We start from the raw sequence: 15,612 nt of genomic DNA, 5'->3' as shown, positions 1-15,612 counted from the left end.
AAGAATTGAATGTTTTAAAATGTATAAACATATTTCAACTAAGCCAGATTTAAGTTAAATGATTTTTATGCCATTCTAACCAAATCATACTTATAGGTAATGCAATGATATTCCTATAGTTAAACTATTATTATAAGTTCCTAATTTTTAGGAGGAACCCGTAAAAGTATTAGTCGCATCCACAACTTGTATTTACACAAATATTTTGTTTTACAAATATGAGTCCATGCCATTTTGGTTGCGTTTTCAAATGAATCAGACAAACTACTTATGTGAAGTATGTTGCAAATATTAGTTGCGTATAAATTCGAGTTAAAGATGTCGTACTGTACAAAAGACTCTTTTGAAAGGGGCGCGGCAAGAGCGCTGTTTGCATCATACACCGCAATGAATGAGTGCCCCATAATTGTGACTTTGAGTCTGAGGCGATTCTGCTGCTCTGTTTCTTCTTGTTAGCTCTGCTGCAACCTCTGCCGCGGAAGGCGACGCGACGGCCATCTTTATCAGCCACCCCCCACCGCATTTCTTCTCCATCGTCAAAAAACTGGTTTCCGCTCGCCACTTTCTTTTTTTATTGCTCTCTGCGCATGCGCTCTTCGAAAGAAAGAGTCTTGCAGCCGATTGGTGGACGTCCTCTGGCGTTTTCATGGAGTCAGCTCCCATTTTTTCAGGGGGCAGCGGCCACGCCCTGAGTCTCTGCTCTCTCCGCTCTGCCGACGTCGCTGCCACTCTCGCGAGTGCTGAAAATAGAAATAAAAGTAAAGCTAAATAAAACGCTGCCATAATTGGCATCGTTAATGCCAAAACCATGAATACTAAAAAGTTTTTACGAGCTTAAGCTGCAGTTGAGCAGTTATTACTCGGACAGGTTGACGTCGCCTGTTCTAGGGTATGATATTCGTAATTGCATGATGTAAATATTGTATTGTGCACTATAAAATTAAATTAAGAAGGGCCACTATATCTTACTAAAATTCAAGACAGTTTACACTTTAATTCTACATATATTATACATTTTATACAATTCAGTGTCAAAAAGTATGCAACGCATTCTGCAACAAAACGTAAGCCTCTTACGTAGTCCGACCAAGTTTCACGTCAGAAAGTCTCTGTCAGTGAAAACAGCAAAGTTCCCCACCCAAACAGAGATGTCACCTTGAAATAAGCAGAGTTACAAACCTCGCAAAGACTAGTATGTATCGATAAATACAGCCAACAATCGATGGTTGCAAAAGTAAATCGATGAATATCTAGGAACTGCCACCTCCAATCTGTTTCTGCTGCCTCATCTTTGAATTTGACTAAAAGTGCCGATTTCCAGCTCAACGAATTGTCCGAGTAGCGCCGAATTCTACGATTAAGTTAAAAAGTTCAACCTCAACAAGCTTACCATGGCAGATTCCAAGGGGTAAGTGAACTGGGCGCCCAAAAAGACGCCGACCGGGGCGCTCCAAGTCGAAATTGGCCAATTTCGCGCAGTCATTGAGCTGAAAAAATACGCAAGGGCCACATCGCAGACAAATTATTGTTCAAAATGTCGAGGGCTTTCTTTGATTTCCCCGAAACTCGGCCGTTTAGCGCGACTTTTCCGCCGCTCGTTTGCAAAATGTTGCGAAACTAGGGCAAACCTCAAAAGTCGAGAGAGAAAAAACGCCAGCGAAAATCGCCATTTGCAGTCTGTTGTTGTTGCTGCTGCTGCTGTTGGTGGTGTTACTGCCCTTGCAGTTGTTGTTGCCGCATGAAAACTTACGATATTTCTTTGTTGTCTTGTCCTAAAATATAATTTGTCCTTTTCTGAAGGACTAGTTTTTTTTTGGCGGGGGAGAGAAACGAAGTAATTTATGCTTATTTATAACCTTACGGTATGGATATATAAAGTGGATAAATAATAACTGACTGGGTATTAAGGGTACCGTAATATCTAAAACTATTTTCCGGAAGCAGCGTCAAATTTGATTAGCCAGTTTGTTTGTTTGCCCTCTAAATTTGCAGTAGTTCTAGAAAAATCTACCGTTAATTTAACCATTTAAACTGTGAGCATTTTTGTAAAAATCAAAAACACGTCATTATGTATACGAAAAGGAATCTTAAAAACTAACTGTACAGAAGAATTGAAATCTATTTTTAGAAAAGCTGTTTTATCAAAACAAATGGCGCCAAAAGAATTGACATTAATCACATTAAATTCAGAAATTAGACTTATAAAATGGGTCGTAGTATTAGAGGAACTGTAGCATGTAAATTTAAATATATTTTAAATGGAAGAAGGAAACACTTTGATGAAATGCAATAGTTATGTAAAAACAAATATTCAAGCAACCTAAGCAAACCGAAACTCCCATCACATTGGCCAAGAAAACTAATTCGGCAAGCCAAATCAACCAAAAGCCTAGTTCCGTTCGGCTTTGCTTGGGAAAGCAGTTTCCATAAATTTGAACAAGACTTGGAAAAAGGGGAATACCAGCTAAACAAAAACCACGCAGCATGTCCGGCAGCAACAACAACGACAAGATGGATCAGGATGGGGATCCCAGGGACTTTGTGAGGGGCTACCGCAGCGAGGAGGACGAGAAGATGAAGCCAAAGTCCTCGTTCGACAAACGGTTGGGGGCTGAACATTAAAATTCCCCGAGATAGGCCCCAAAAATATGTCTAACGCGATTTTCTCCCACAGTGAAGATCTGGCAACGGCGATCCTGAAGCGCAAGGACCGTCCCAACCGTTTGATTGTGGAGGAGGCGCAGAACGATGACAACTCTGTGGTGTCGCTGTCGCAGGTAAGATTCGCCCCCCTCCCGAAGGCCACGTCATCGCATGGCTTACTTACACCGATCGACCTCTCGTCTTCTACTTCTACCACGCTCAGGCGAAGATGGACGAGCTGCAGCTGTTCCGCGGCGACACCGTGATCCTCAAGGGCAAGCGCCGCAAGGAGACGGTCTGCATCGTGCTCTCCGACGACACCTGCCCCGACGAGAAGATCCGCATGAACCGCGTGGTGCGCAACAACCTGTGCGTGCATCTCTCCGACGTGGTCTCGGTGCAGTCCTGCCCGGACGTCAAGTACGGCAAGCGGGTGCGCATCCTGCCCATCGACGACACCACCGAGGGCGTCACCGGCAACCTGTTCGAGATCTATCTGAAGCCGTACTTCCTGGAGGCCTACCGGCCCATCCACATGGGCGACAACTTCATCGTCCGCGCCGCCATGCGTCCCATCGAGTTCAAAGTGGTGCTGACCGACCCGGAGCCCTACTGCATCGTGGCCCCCGAGACGGTGATCTTCTGCGACGGCGATCCGATCAAGCGCGAGGAGGAGGAGGAGTCGCTCAATGCCGTCGGCTACGACGACATCGGCGGCTGCCGCAAGCAGCTGGCCCAGATTAAGGAGATGGTGGAGCTGCCCCTGCGCCACCCGTCGCTCTTCAAGGCCATCGGCGTGAAGCCGCCGCGCGGCATCCTCATGTACGGCCCGCCGGGCACCGGCAAGACCCTGATTGCCAGGGCGGTGGCCAACGAGACCGGGGCCTTCTTCTTCCTGATCAACGGACCCGAGATCATGTCCAAGCTGGCCGGAGAGTCGGAGTCCAATCTGCGCAAGGCCTTCGAGGAGGCCGAAAAGAACTCGCCGGCCATCATCTTCATCGACGAGATCGACGCTATCGCCCCGAAGCGCGACAAGACCCACGGCGAGGTGGAGCGCCGCATTGTGTCGCAGCTGCTGACCCTGATGGACGGCATGAAGAAGAGCTCCCATCTGATCGTCATGGCGGCCACCAACAGGCCCAACTCCATTGACCCGGCCCTGCGTCGCTTCGGGCGCTTCGATCGCGAGATCGACATTGGCATTCCGGATGCCACCGGCCGCCTGGAGGTGCTGCGCATTCACACCAAGAACATGAAGCTGCACGACGACGTCGACTTGGAGCAGATTGCCGCCGAGACCCACGGACATGTGGGCGCCGATCTGGCCTCGCTGTGCTCGGAGGCTGCCCTGCAGCAGATCCGCGAGAAGATGGACCTCATCGACCTGGAGGACGACAAGATCGACGCCGAGGTGCTGGCCTCGCTGGCCGTGACGATGGAGAACTTCCGCTACGCCATGACCAAGTCCAGTCCGTCGGCGCTGCGCGAGACGGTGGTGGAGGTTCCCAACACCACCTGGACGGACATCGGTGGCCTGGAGAGCGTGAAGAAGGAGCTGCAGGAGCTGGTGCAGTACCCGGTGGAGCACCCGGACAAGTTCTTGAAGTTCGGCATGCAGCCCAGTCGCGGCGTCCTCTTCTACGGACCCCCCGGCTGCGGCAAGACGCTGCTGGCCAAGGCCATTGCCAACGAGTGCCAGGCCAACTTCATCTCGGTCAAGGGCCCCGAGCTGCTGACCATGTGGTTCGGCGAGTCCGAGGCCAATGTGCGCGACATCTTCGACAAGGCTCGCTCGGCGGCTCCCTGCGTGCTCTTCTTCGACGAGCTGGACTCGATCGCCAAGGCCCGTGGCGGCAATGTGGGCGATGCCGGCGGCGCCGCCGACCGTGTCATCAACCAGATCCTCACCGAGATGGACGGCATGGGGGCCAAGAAGAATGTGTTCATCATCGGAGCCACCAATCGCCCGGACATCATCGATCCGGCCATCCTGCGTCCGGGCCGCCTGGACCAGTTGATCTATATTCCGCTGCCCGACGACAAGTCGCGCGAGGCCATCCTGAAGGCCAACCTACGCAAGTCGCCGCTGGCCAAGGAGGTGGATCTCACCTACATCGCCAAGGTGACGCAGGGCTTCTCGGGCGCCGATCTGACCGAGATCTGCCAGCGGGCCTGCAAGCTGGCCATCCGACAGGCCATCGAGGCCGAGATCCGCCGCGAGAAGGAGCGCGCCGAGAACCAGAATTCGGCGATGGACGTAAGTCATCTGGGTTAGCTCACAATTGAATATATGTTTTTGAAAATTCTCCCATATACCAGATGGACGAAGACGATCCAGTGCCGGAAATCACCAGCGCCCACTTCGAGGAGGCCATGAAGTTTGCTCGTCGTTCGGTGTCCGATAATGACATCAGGAAATACGAGATGTTTGCCCAGACTTTGCAGCAGTCGCGTGGTTTCGGACAGAACTTCAGGTGAGATAATTTCATTGCTCATTTTACAAGGGAATGATTTCTTATTAACCCCTATTTGCCCTTTAGATTCCCCGGTCAAACCGGCAACACCTCAGGATCTGGCAACAACTTGCCAGTGAACTCGCCGGGCGACAACGGCGACGATGATCTTTACAGTTAGATTTCTAGTTTTACACTGCGAATGCAAAACAAAACCACAAAATGAAACTTTTTAAATGAATTTTTCCCCGTAAAACCGATCAAGCAAACAAATCACATTCGCATCCTGGAGGCGGTTAACTACAGCAACCACTGGCTAAGACATTCGGCCGACAGCGAAATCAGATCAGAAATCACATACAGATACAATAACACAGATAACTTTTTTTGATACCATCCTTGGTCCTGGCCGCGAATCCGTGGAACTGGATAATATTCTAATTTGGACTAGGGCATGCCTAATCCGGAACCATTTCAATTGGCGATCCAATCCGCGCCTCACACTAATCATTCGTGCATTGTCGGTAGAGTGGCTCCGATATATGAGTTTCTATAAACATAATTATAAACGATACACATACACACATACATTTAAAGATAAATACATATATTAAACACCGTAAAATTATAAGTGTATTTGGAGCTACGTTTTTAAGTGAATAAAAATTATAAATTCAATAAATCATCTTGTCTTTTAAATTATATAAATGCCAAAGAAAATGAGATCGTCCGTTCCACTGAGCATATACCAAGAGTTCAACAGTCTTGCTCATGAAACCAAAGTCAGTTAAGTATTAGCTCCCCAGCTTCCAAATAATTTTACGTTTATTCGGTCATGGATAGACCTACTCGGCTAGTGATCCTGACAAAGAATGTATTTATTTAAAGGCCGTGTTTAGACTCGTAGATCACAAAAAAGAAGTCAACAAATTGTTTAATGAATACATTTCTGTAAAAAGTTTTTCTAAAGAAATTTTGTTTGGTATTTATGTCTCGAATCCCGCCTTACCAATTTTTGGTGATGTTTGTTTTAAATTACAACTAGAAATGCCACCTAAAATTTTGCTGTATAAATAATAAAGATACATTGAATATATTGTGAGCTACAAGTCGGCCAACATTAAAAATGAAGAAGTCTCTTAAATTCGTTCTGGGGTCTAGCACTAACAAAATTTTCTTTCATTTGCTTTAAAGAGTACACATGAATATTATTTTGTAACCTAGTGCTATCAAATAAAAGCTAACAATAAAAATAATGTAAAAAGCGCCTCAGTTTCCCAGCAAAATCGATTTTGTCATTTATTCAAATTGGTGTTTTGGAAATATGAACTGTAGATACAAAATTCAACACATGGGCATTTCTTTCAGAGTGTCAACCAGAACAAAAAGCTTTAAATTTGATTGAAAAATTGCGAAATGATATTGCCCCGATATTTCTTTTTAAGAGCTTACTACTCAACCCAAAACAACAAAATTCATATGAAAGAATTTTTTTGGCGTTTTTTTCATATGAAGTTTTTGTTGGGTTAAGTACTAGCCCCTAAACACAATCAAAGGGTAAAAAATATTTGTTTGATATTTTTTGTATACCTATGTTTATTCTGTACACAAAGAAAATACGATTTTTTTAAATGTGCATAAAAAAGACTTAAACATTTTAAAAATTAAAAGTTTATTTTATTTTAATTATTCTTTTATAACGCTTAATTTTAGTTTTTAATTTTAGAGAATTATTTCCTCTGTGTAGTGTGTAATCTTATAAGAAATATAATATCCGACAATATGTTTACTCAATGCCTAATGTTCATATTCAACGATCTGATTAAAAGCAAAAGATTAATACATTTTATACTAAGGCTAAGGAACACCGCCGAACAAGAAGATGGCAAAAAGTGTCGCGTACGACATGTCGCGTGCAACAGTCACTAAAATTCAATTTGCACAAAAAACCGCTACCTAATTTCGAAAGCGCGCCAAACCATTAAACATGAATATAAAAAATTAAAATGGTTTTTATTTGGATGGGTTTTGATAAACAAATCAAAATCGCATTATATAATCTTTAAAAATGAAGGGGGGTTTATAGTGGGCGGGTCACTGCAGTGCCACAGTGCACTGTGGTGAAACAAACTTTTTTTTTCGTTTATGCATGTTTTTCAGTTAAATTTAAAAAAAAGTAATAACATACATATATGGCTCTCATGACTTGCCAATTTGGGCCAAATCATAGAATCAATTAATTAGACGATTGAAATATATAGATCGGTTTATATTTTTTTTTGTTTGTAACTCTTACCGTTTATTTTTAAAAAATCTTTTTGTAAATTAGTTCCGATTTTTCAGTTATGCAGCACTTTAGACTCGTTTGAGGTTTTTTAATATTTGGTATGCAACTTTGTGGGATAGCTTAATATCTTTCAGATTCTTCACGAAGTGGTAAAATAAATTTTTTGTATTTGCAAGACAACGATTTTAGTTTAGAAACTTTGCATAAAAATTATGGAAATGAAGGAAGGTTGCGGTGCAGTTGATGAACAAAGAAATTTTGTTTGGTATTTATATCTCGAGTTCCGCCTTACCAATTTAGGTGATGTTTGTTTTAAATTACAACTAGAAATGTCACTCGTTAATCTTTCTGAATAAATAATTATGTATTATTATAATAAGGATACATTGAATATATTGCTTTAATCCTGCATCATAAAATTGTTTTATTTTATTAGTTTGATACCTTTTATTTATGTTTATAGTTGCAAAAAAAACCGAATATTAATGTTACTCACTGTACATTAATCATGTTACTTTAAGTCTTTTACTTTTGATTTTTACAGCAAGCATAAAAATTATGGAAATGGAGGAAGGTTGCGGTGCAGTTGATGAACAACTTAAAGAGTTCATTAAAAAACATGATTTGGATATCAAAGTTTACCAAAACTTATCTGTTTTTATGATTGAAATATTTATAATTATTAAATTGATATTCTTTTAAGAATGCGGATATACAGTCTGTCACAAAAGTATTCGTTTCGAGGTGTTTCACAATCAAATTGAGTTTTTTTTTTTAACATTAACGTAACATATTAATTATTTTATTAATTTTATCAGTTTCAACACATATTCAAAATATATAAAATAAAAAAATGAACAAAAAGTAGCTTCACTGCTGTATTAAACGATTAAAACAAAAAAAAATAAGGCCTCACAAAAGTATTCGTCAGTCACTTTTAGGTTAAGTTTTTTGAAACAGACAATCAAGACAAAGTATCTGGTCATATGCACTAGTCGTGCGACCAACAATCAATTTCAACATTCGTCGTTAAAGCATAGCCAAAAAAAAAATATGTTTTGCATGGATCTCAGCATGCGCTTCCCGTTTGGTAGGTATACCTACTATATATATACTATACTGAATTTTTTTGAGACGAATGCTGAAAAGATTACTTCAGGTGGCAAGTTTTGTCCCCAGGACGCATGCCACTTCCCACTGGGCATTTGAAGGCCTGGAAAAAGTCCTCGTTGTTGGCCAAGGCGCCCAAAACGCGGTACTTTTCGACGGTGTGACCGTCCTGCAGTTGTTCCCAATATTGCTCCTCCTTGTAATCGGAACAATATAGCTGAGCGGAGCCCAGAAAGAAGAGCTGCTCCGGCAACAGGTCGAGTCCTGGCATCTGATCGCTGATCTTTTCCTGCCCACACTCCTCTAGAAGTTGTTTCATGTGCCTACGATAGGCCGCCATTGCGTATCGCAATCCACCGTAGTCGGCGATGTTCTCAAACACTGTCCTTACGCCATCGATGTGACGATCGATTTCCGGAATCACATAGTTATTATAGTGTTTCGCAAAACACCTTAACGTTTCCAAAGAGTAATTCTTGGGAAAACTGTGGGTGAGCTCGTGGCCGATGACGTTGCCCAGGGTGCCAAATTTCAGGGAGGGTGGCCAAGACGGGTGGTAAGTGGGTGGATGCAGGATGCCAGCCATGATGTTAATAGAGTTGTCTGTATAAAGGTAAAAGGCGTTCACCTGCATCCCTAGCAGCTGCCTCTGAAATTTGGAATCCTCGGTCAGTTCATTAGCGTGACGTGTGGTATAACGCTTGATTTCGACCATTAGGCGATGAATATTCATATTAGTCGCCGCGTAGCTATCTTTGACTATTTCCAGGCGGCGAATCTCTCCGATTAGGCGGTCGGTACGCAATTGGTCCTCGGTTGAGCCGATGTTGGACTGAAGGTGGGATTCCATGGAAAGTGCGTTCTCTGAAGTGTCCGAATCTAATCTAATACTTTTTCGCAGTTCCTCTACCATTTCAGAGACTTCCAACCTTTTTTCGTCAGTAAAATACTCCTGAAAGCAAAGAAAATATTTATGAAACTTAAATTCTAGGTGAATTTTGGCAGGTACTCACAGTCATATAGAGCTTGTTGAAGAGAAACGACATGGATGCCTGCACCATTCTTTCGCAGTAATCTTTCTGGTACTTAGTCGCCTTAAGTTTGGCGTCAAATGTAAAGAGTAACTGCATGGCCAGATAATTGGCTACGGCTTCAGGATGCCGTGCACACACATTTTCTATTTCTACAAAGTACTCATTATTAATAGCCACATGGACGTGCTGATTCCAGGCTACCTTCATATAATTGGTAACGTCGAAAGATTTAATGCCCTTTCGGTCATCAGTTTTTTTGGCCACCTCTAGGGCCTCTCGCCAGAAGGCAAAAATCCCTTCAATCACTTCTGCAATCTTAGCCTCTGGCAGGTCAAAGGATTTAAGGTATCCGCGCATGCGCTCCTCGTTGACTTGGTAGGTGCGAGAAGTATTACTTGCGATGTTGTCCGTAAGAACGATGGTGTCAAAGCCCAGATCTGGTAGTTTATTTAAGTGAGGACTAAAGGGGTAGAACGGTACAAGCTCCTCTCGGATCAGCCCTTTTGCCCCGTAATTAGTCAGGTGGGCGCTCATGTTGAACCAGCTAAAGTTGGAGGCATTCCAAGCGGCCCCATCGACGGCGGGGAAACCTCCGATCGATCGGATGAGCCTTAGATAATCAGGATTGCTCGCAGGGAATGGATAGAGATCAGCGCTCAGGCAGGCGTTGTAGAAGCGTTGGGCCACCTCCAGCTCACTGGTCACATTGAGAGTCTTCGCCAGATCCGTCCTGCCCACCAGCTGACCTGTGATGTCAGCCAATGTGTATTTTATATCGACGAAATTGACCCGGCTTCCCAAGGAGTACCGGTCCTGCTTTACATTTCGATAGTTTCCGCAGGCATACTCGTAAAAGTCGTCACAGGGATCTACACTGAGGTTCATATAGGACCTCATGAGATCCGAATAAGACTGAAGACTAGCAGCTGTCGAATTTGAGATACACCTCTTATTTTCCTGCTCGATTGCATCTTTTCTGGCGTAACCAAAAATATATGTAAAACATATAATTAAAAGCACGACGATCGAACACAACAACACAATAGCATGTATTCTTTTCATTATTAACACTCTACTCATTTATTATGGTGCCTTATATTTAAGGGTAACGACTTCTTGATTCAGAACGCCAATTCAAACTGAGCGCTTTATATACAAATAGTTGTATATTCTTATTCCGAAGAACTATTTTTTTATATCTTATGACTAACACCAAAATTGTTAATCTCATTTTTCCAGAATCCTAAACAATCACTCCACACACCAAACTTCCATGTCATCCAACCACGTATGACGTAACTTTTTTCGGACCCATACAAATCGAGCTGATATGGCGAACGATTTCCGGAATCAGATAGTTACTGTGCTGTTCCTTTAAGCACTCTGTGCGTTTCATTAATTCCTGTTAAGATTTTACCGATTGTTAGAAGAGAAATTGAAATAATTACTTTAAAATTAGGTTTATAAACACTAAATTGTAAGTAATATAGGTATAGCTTAGATTTGATACTTTCTTGTGTTATATATAAATTACCTCCTTGGTAATAAATCCTTCGATGACATTAATTTGGACAGCCCTAGGGAGGCTGTGGTAAATGTCGTAAAAAAGAGAACGTAGGGGGGAACGTCATGTAGGAAGAATTCTAAGCAATATCGCAAAAGAAACTATATTTTAAAAACCACGTTCGGCACGAGAAAACGGATAAGATGACAAATTGGCACTTCCAGGGTGACGCACGCGACATTTTTATACCCTTGCAGAGGGTATTATGATTTCAGTCAGAAGTTTGCAACGCAGTGAAGGAGACGTTTCCGACCCCATAAAGTATATATATTCTTGATCAGCATCACTAGACGAGTCGATCTACCCATGTCCGTCTGTCCGTCCGTCTGTCCGTCCGTCTGTCCGTCCGTCCGTTTCTACGCAAACTAGTCTCTCAGTTTTCAAGCTATCGGGATAAAACTTTCCCAAAAGTCTTCTTTCTATTGCAGGTAGTATATAAGTCGGAACGAGCCGGATCGGACAACTATATCATATAGCTCTCATAGGAGCAATCGGGAAAAAAAATGTAAAAAAATTATATCTTGGGTGTTTTTGAACCTATAACATCCTACTTTTGGAAATGTCATTTTTTATCTAATTCTGCATTTCGAATAAAATTTTTTCAAAATCGGACGACTATATCATATAGCTGCCATAGGAACGATCGGAAAATTAATGGGAATATAATAGGAAATAAATTATTGCTTCGTTGGTTTTTATTGTATTCTCTTCTACTCTAGGATATAACTCTTTTCAAAAATTTTCGAATTTCGATTTTAATTTTATCAAAATCGAACTACTATATCATATAGCTGTCATTGAAACGAACGCAAAATTAATGAGAAATAATAGGAAAATTAACATTTTTGCGATTTGTAAATTAATAGGAATTATCTGCAAGGGTATATAAGCTTCGGCTGGCCGAAGCTAGCTTCCTTTCTTGTTTCAACTTAAACTTTAAAAAAAGAGAGAACGCTATAGTCCCCGACTTTTAGTTTAATTTAATTTTATTTAAATTTTATTGTTTTACTATCCTAGCGCCTAGCAATTTGAAATTTAAGGCGATTGTGGGCGTTAGAGGGGGACTGGCCCTCGGCTGATACAAACTTGCGCTGCGTAGGAAACCCAAGAACATGTGTGGGTAATCCCAACTTTCTAGCTTTTGTAGTTCTCTCTTGTTATATTGTATTCCTGCAAAAGTATCCAACAGGGAGAGGGAAGTGTTTTCGCCACGCCCCCTCTCACGCCCAAAATTTTTCAAATTGGACCATTCGTTAAAAAGTTAAGACCGATCAAAGTTTTATATCTCCATATTCCTCGCACTCCCTTTAGTTGATAGCCGGGGCACCCGGCCATAGCGTTCTCCCTTGTTTTAATCGTATTCCGATTCAGGATATAACTTTTTAAAAAATGTCAAAAAAGTTCAAAAATTAAGTTTATGCCAAAATAATAAAAAGACAACTTTAATGTTAATCTAAATGTAATACTGATACTGATACTAATTTCGAATTTCATAAGAATGATCTGTAAGGAAACAAAATACTTTGCTCTTCAGAAGTTATTTTCCTTTCTTGTTTATTTTTTACTCACAGAAACTCATGCCCTTTTATCAAGTGTTATACATTTCCAATCTTCGTTCTTTCAAAATATAAATCAAGCCCCGTCCCCCAAATAAAGTAACATTTTTTTTTTGTTTTATCGCATTTATTAAACTTGTATTCATTCGTCATGTTTGCCTTTTGTGGTTTTTATTTATTTTTTCACTTTTATTTTTATGATTTCTTTGCGACATAACAAGGACATCTTAATATGAAGTTAGTTGAATTCTTTCATATTTTAATAATCATTATCGCTTCGGTCTTATTAATAAACTTGCTATGCCATTATTAGGTGCTGGTTATTTAAATCAATGTTTTGGCATCGGTAAATCAAGATAAAGAAAATCATAATAATTTTGTTAATGGCAAAAGCAGGAAACTTTAAATTTGATTGGCTTTTTAATGTTTTATTGCAGCTTCTTCGGCGCTTAGTTTAAATCAAATTCGTGTTTCCTTTTTTTTCAGTGTCTACACCTTTTTATAATATTTTTTGCAAATATTTCTTGTTTCTTTTATTAATACGTTCTCTTTTTGTTTTTCTTTTCGTTTGTATTTGTTTTTATTTTTTATTTTTGTTACACATACATAATTAAATACGTTTTATGCATAATTACAACACAACAATTAAAATACGAATAGGCTTTACTATTTTTATTTAATGTATTCTCTTCTCAGTGACTTTAATTTCAAATTTGCGCGTTAAGAGTTTTCATTGGTGATTTCAACGATTTTTTAAATATTCCTTTTGAGCTTTGCTTGATGAAAAGTTTCAATATGGCTTGTGTGTGCGTGTGTTTAAGTTGTGTGTGTGGGTGTATTGGCTCGAGTGTGTGTGCTTGTTGTGGTTGTTGTAGTTGGTATGTGGAAGAAAATGGCCAGCACTTTCTGCATCTTAATTAATTTCTATAATTTTACTCGCTTGATACAATAGTTTTTATTTTTGTTTTTCTTGAACTCTTTCCTCACGTTCATTTTGTTTCGAAAATTTCCAAGAATTTGTTGCTTTAAAGTCTTGAACATAGACTAGACACCAATTAAGATTAAAAACATACTTTTATATATTTTACTTTTATTATTTCTTGCTGACAATTTGAACGACTTGTAGCAATTTTATATATATGATATTTTCGGTTTCTTTATATGTAGTTTCTTTTAGCTTTGAACACCTGTCGACTGTTGGTATGCCAGTTGAATTGATTTAATTTAATATTATACCTACATATGCAAGTTCATTGATTATCCCTCTAAGATTTGTTTAGTTACGCTGTTTGTTCAAAACAATACGGTTACACTCATATAAAGTAGTTGGAGTCGTTTAGGTTTAGGTTTAGGCTTTACCAAGTTTAAGCTCATTCAGTTATATAAATAGAGATACAGGTATAGGTATAGGGTAGTACAGGTATTGAACAGCAACAAAAACAGGGGTATACTAAGTACAGATTATCCAGGCCTTCGATATTGCTTTGATTCGTATTCTCTACGGCCCGAAAGTAAAAGATATATATATGTGTATATTTAAAGCGGTTTAAGCAGATGTCACCCCGGTGCACACAACTATTCCCCGTTCTCAACCCGCTCTCTCTGCTAAATTTCGTATTTTTCGCTAGTTTTTCTCAAAGTTTTCTAAGTTGATCCCATGCAACATATTGATTGTGCCTTTAGCAGTACCTTTTTGTTTTTTTCTTTTCGTTCCGAGAACTGAAAAACAACAACATTCTCGTGTGCCTATAGTGAGATCGCTTTAGGAAGTGGAAAGCCTACAGTTCGGGGACTTGCATCTCTGATATCTTTGCCTACTCTCCGATGGCCGAAACGCCTGTCCAGCTGCTTCAAATATAGACTAGTACATTCATTAATGGTTGTTAGTTAAGGGAGTTCCCTAGGCGAATACTTTTCGATTTTCGGATAAGTATCTCTGGATTTCTCGTTATTCATTTGTGGGGAAACTCTTTGCTGATGTGTGTGTGTTCAATTTGCTCTTATTTAATATATTTTTGCTTACTTTTCGCTTATCAGTTAATTAGCAGCCAATTAAACAAGTGTTTGCGTTATATTCTAAATTATGAATAAATCAATGGATAACAAAAAGTTATGAATAAACAAAACTTAAATTAGTATTTTTAACATTCCCGTTGAGCCAATCGTTTGTTGTTTCTCCTTGCTGATTGCATTTGAATTCATTTTTGCCCAATTAAATACATTACAAATTACAATTGCTAAATACATACAATACAATTCTTAACTCGCTTGTTTGCTTTTATGTTTTAGATTAGAAACATTGCTTAGCTTCTCCCCAAAATGATCAACATTATCATCATCATCATTATTATTATCGTACTATTATAGATTAATTTCATTTATCAAATATTCATGATTAAGTTTAGATGATTTTTGTGTCCTTGTGTTTTTGTTTGGTATTTGTGCTTTGTTGTGGATTGTGATTGGCTGTTATTTTGCTGTCTGCCGAATTGCTCAATTTGAAAGAAACATGTTTACAAAATAAAATCCTAAGAAGCCTGCAAGTGACCTTTCTTCAGTTTCAGTTGCTGTTTGTTGTAGCTGTTGATGGTGGTTTTGTTGGTTTGTTGTTCAGACTTTTTATCGTGTATCGGTGATATTGTTTTTGCTCCCAAATATCTTCACCAACTGTGACTCGTAGTCGTCAATGTTGCGCTTCATAATATCCATGCAGGGGCCCAGCAATCGCTCAAATGCCTTGACATCGAGGACTAAATCAAAAAAGAGTCATAAGATTAGTTAAGGCACTAAATATAAAATGCATTGAAAACACTTAATACATGCTGGGCAATCGGTATTTCTGGGAAGGGGGTTTTAGTATAACTTATTTAAGAACATTTTAGCACACACCAAACCAATCCTGATCTCATTCCTTGATAACCACAGGCCCCAATATCATCTACATATCCATCTCTTACCAATC

General features: G+C 40.3%; 3 protein-coding genes across 9 annotated transcripts in view; 1 reads left to right on the top strand and 2 right to left on the bottom strand.

Moving 5' to 3' along the window:
- The first annotated feature begins 1,247 nt into the window (after window positions 1–1,247).
- On the top strand, window positions 1,248–5,781 carry TER94 (Transitional endoplasmic reticulum ATPase TER94). 3 transcript variants are annotated; one of them, XM_017157131.3, is made up of 5 exons: window positions 1,248–1,408; window positions 2,675–2,777; window positions 2,867–4,903; window positions 4,966–5,120; window positions 5,187–5,781. In XM_017157131.3, exons 1-5 carry the CDS (start codon window positions 1,392–1,394, stop codon window positions 5,278–5,280), a joined length of 2,406 nt encoding a protein of 801 aa, XP_017012620.1. In that variant the 5' UTR covers window positions 1,248–1,391; the 3' UTR covers window positions 5,281–5,781. The 3 variants fall into 3 exon arrangements, with proteins under 3 accessions (XP_017012620.1, XP_070068379.1, XP_017012618.2); XM_070212278.1 differs by lacking the exon at window positions 1,248–1,408 and adding an exon at window positions 2,379–2,603 and having other exon boundaries at window positions 2,867–4,904; window positions 4,970–5,120; XM_017157129.3 differs by lacking the exon at window positions 1,248–1,408 and adding an exon at window positions 2,380–2,603.
- A 2,753-nt stretch (window positions 5,782–8,534) lies between these two features.
- LOC108067783 (neprilysin-2-like) lies at window positions 8,535–10,761 on the bottom strand. Its single transcript, XM_044392917.2, has 3 exons — window positions 10,742–10,761; window positions 9,510–10,506; window positions 8,535–9,448 (listed from the first exon to the last, which is right to left on the bottom strand). Exons 1-3 carry the CDS (start codon window positions 10,759–10,761, stop codon window positions 8,537–8,539), a joined length of 1,929 nt encoding a protein of 642 aa, XP_044248852.1. The 3' UTR covers window positions 8,535–8,536.
- Window positions 10,762–12,837: 2,076 nt separating this feature from the next.
- Pka-R2 (cAMP-dependent protein kinase type II regulatory subunit) overlaps window positions 12,838–15,612 on the bottom strand; it is a 32,718-nt gene continuing 29,943 nt past the window's right edge. For all 5 annotated transcript variants that reach the window (XM_070214196.1, XM_070214197.1, XM_070214195.1 and 2 more), the window contains one exon: window positions 12,838–15,400. In XM_070214196.1, coding sequence (XP_070070297.1) covers window positions 15,270–15,400 — 131 coding nt within the window. In that variant the 3' untranslated portion in view covers window positions 12,838–15,269. The remainder of the gene's footprint in view (window positions 15,401–15,612) is intronic.

Source organism: Drosophila takahashii, chromosome 2R (assembly GCF_030179915.1).
Source record: "Drosophila takahashii strain IR98-3 E-12201 chromosome 2R, DtakHiC1v2, whole genome shotgun sequence".
NCBI classification, from domain to species: domain Eukaryota; kingdom Metazoa; phylum Arthropoda; class Insecta; order Diptera; family Drosophilidae; genus Drosophila; species Drosophila takahashii.
This window is presented reverse-complemented; position numbering and strand designations above follow the sequence as displayed.

Coding starts and splice junctions, on each gene's coding strand:
- TER94 (XM_017157129.3), top strand. CDS start 2,485: ATGTCCGGCAGCAACAACAACGACAAGATGGATCAGGATGGGGATCCC. Junction 2,778..2,866: donor CTGTGGTGTCGCTGTCGCAG/GTAAGATTCGCC, acceptor TACCACGCTCAG/GCGAAGATGGACGAGCTGCA. Junction 4,904..4,965: donor ACCAGAATTCGGCGATGGAC/GTAAGTCATCTG, acceptor CCCATATACCAG/ATGGACGAAGACGATCCAGT.
- LOC108067783 (XM_044392917.2), bottom strand. CDS start 10,761: ATGAGATTAACAATTTTGGT. Junction 10,507..10,741: donor ATGAGATTAACAATTTTGGT/GTTAGTCATAAG, acceptor TGGTTACGCCAG/AAAAGATGCAATCGAGCAGG. Junction 9,449..9,509: donor TCAACAAGCTCTATATGACT/GTGAGTACCTGC, acceptor CTTTGCTTTCAG/GAGTATTTTACTGACGAAAA.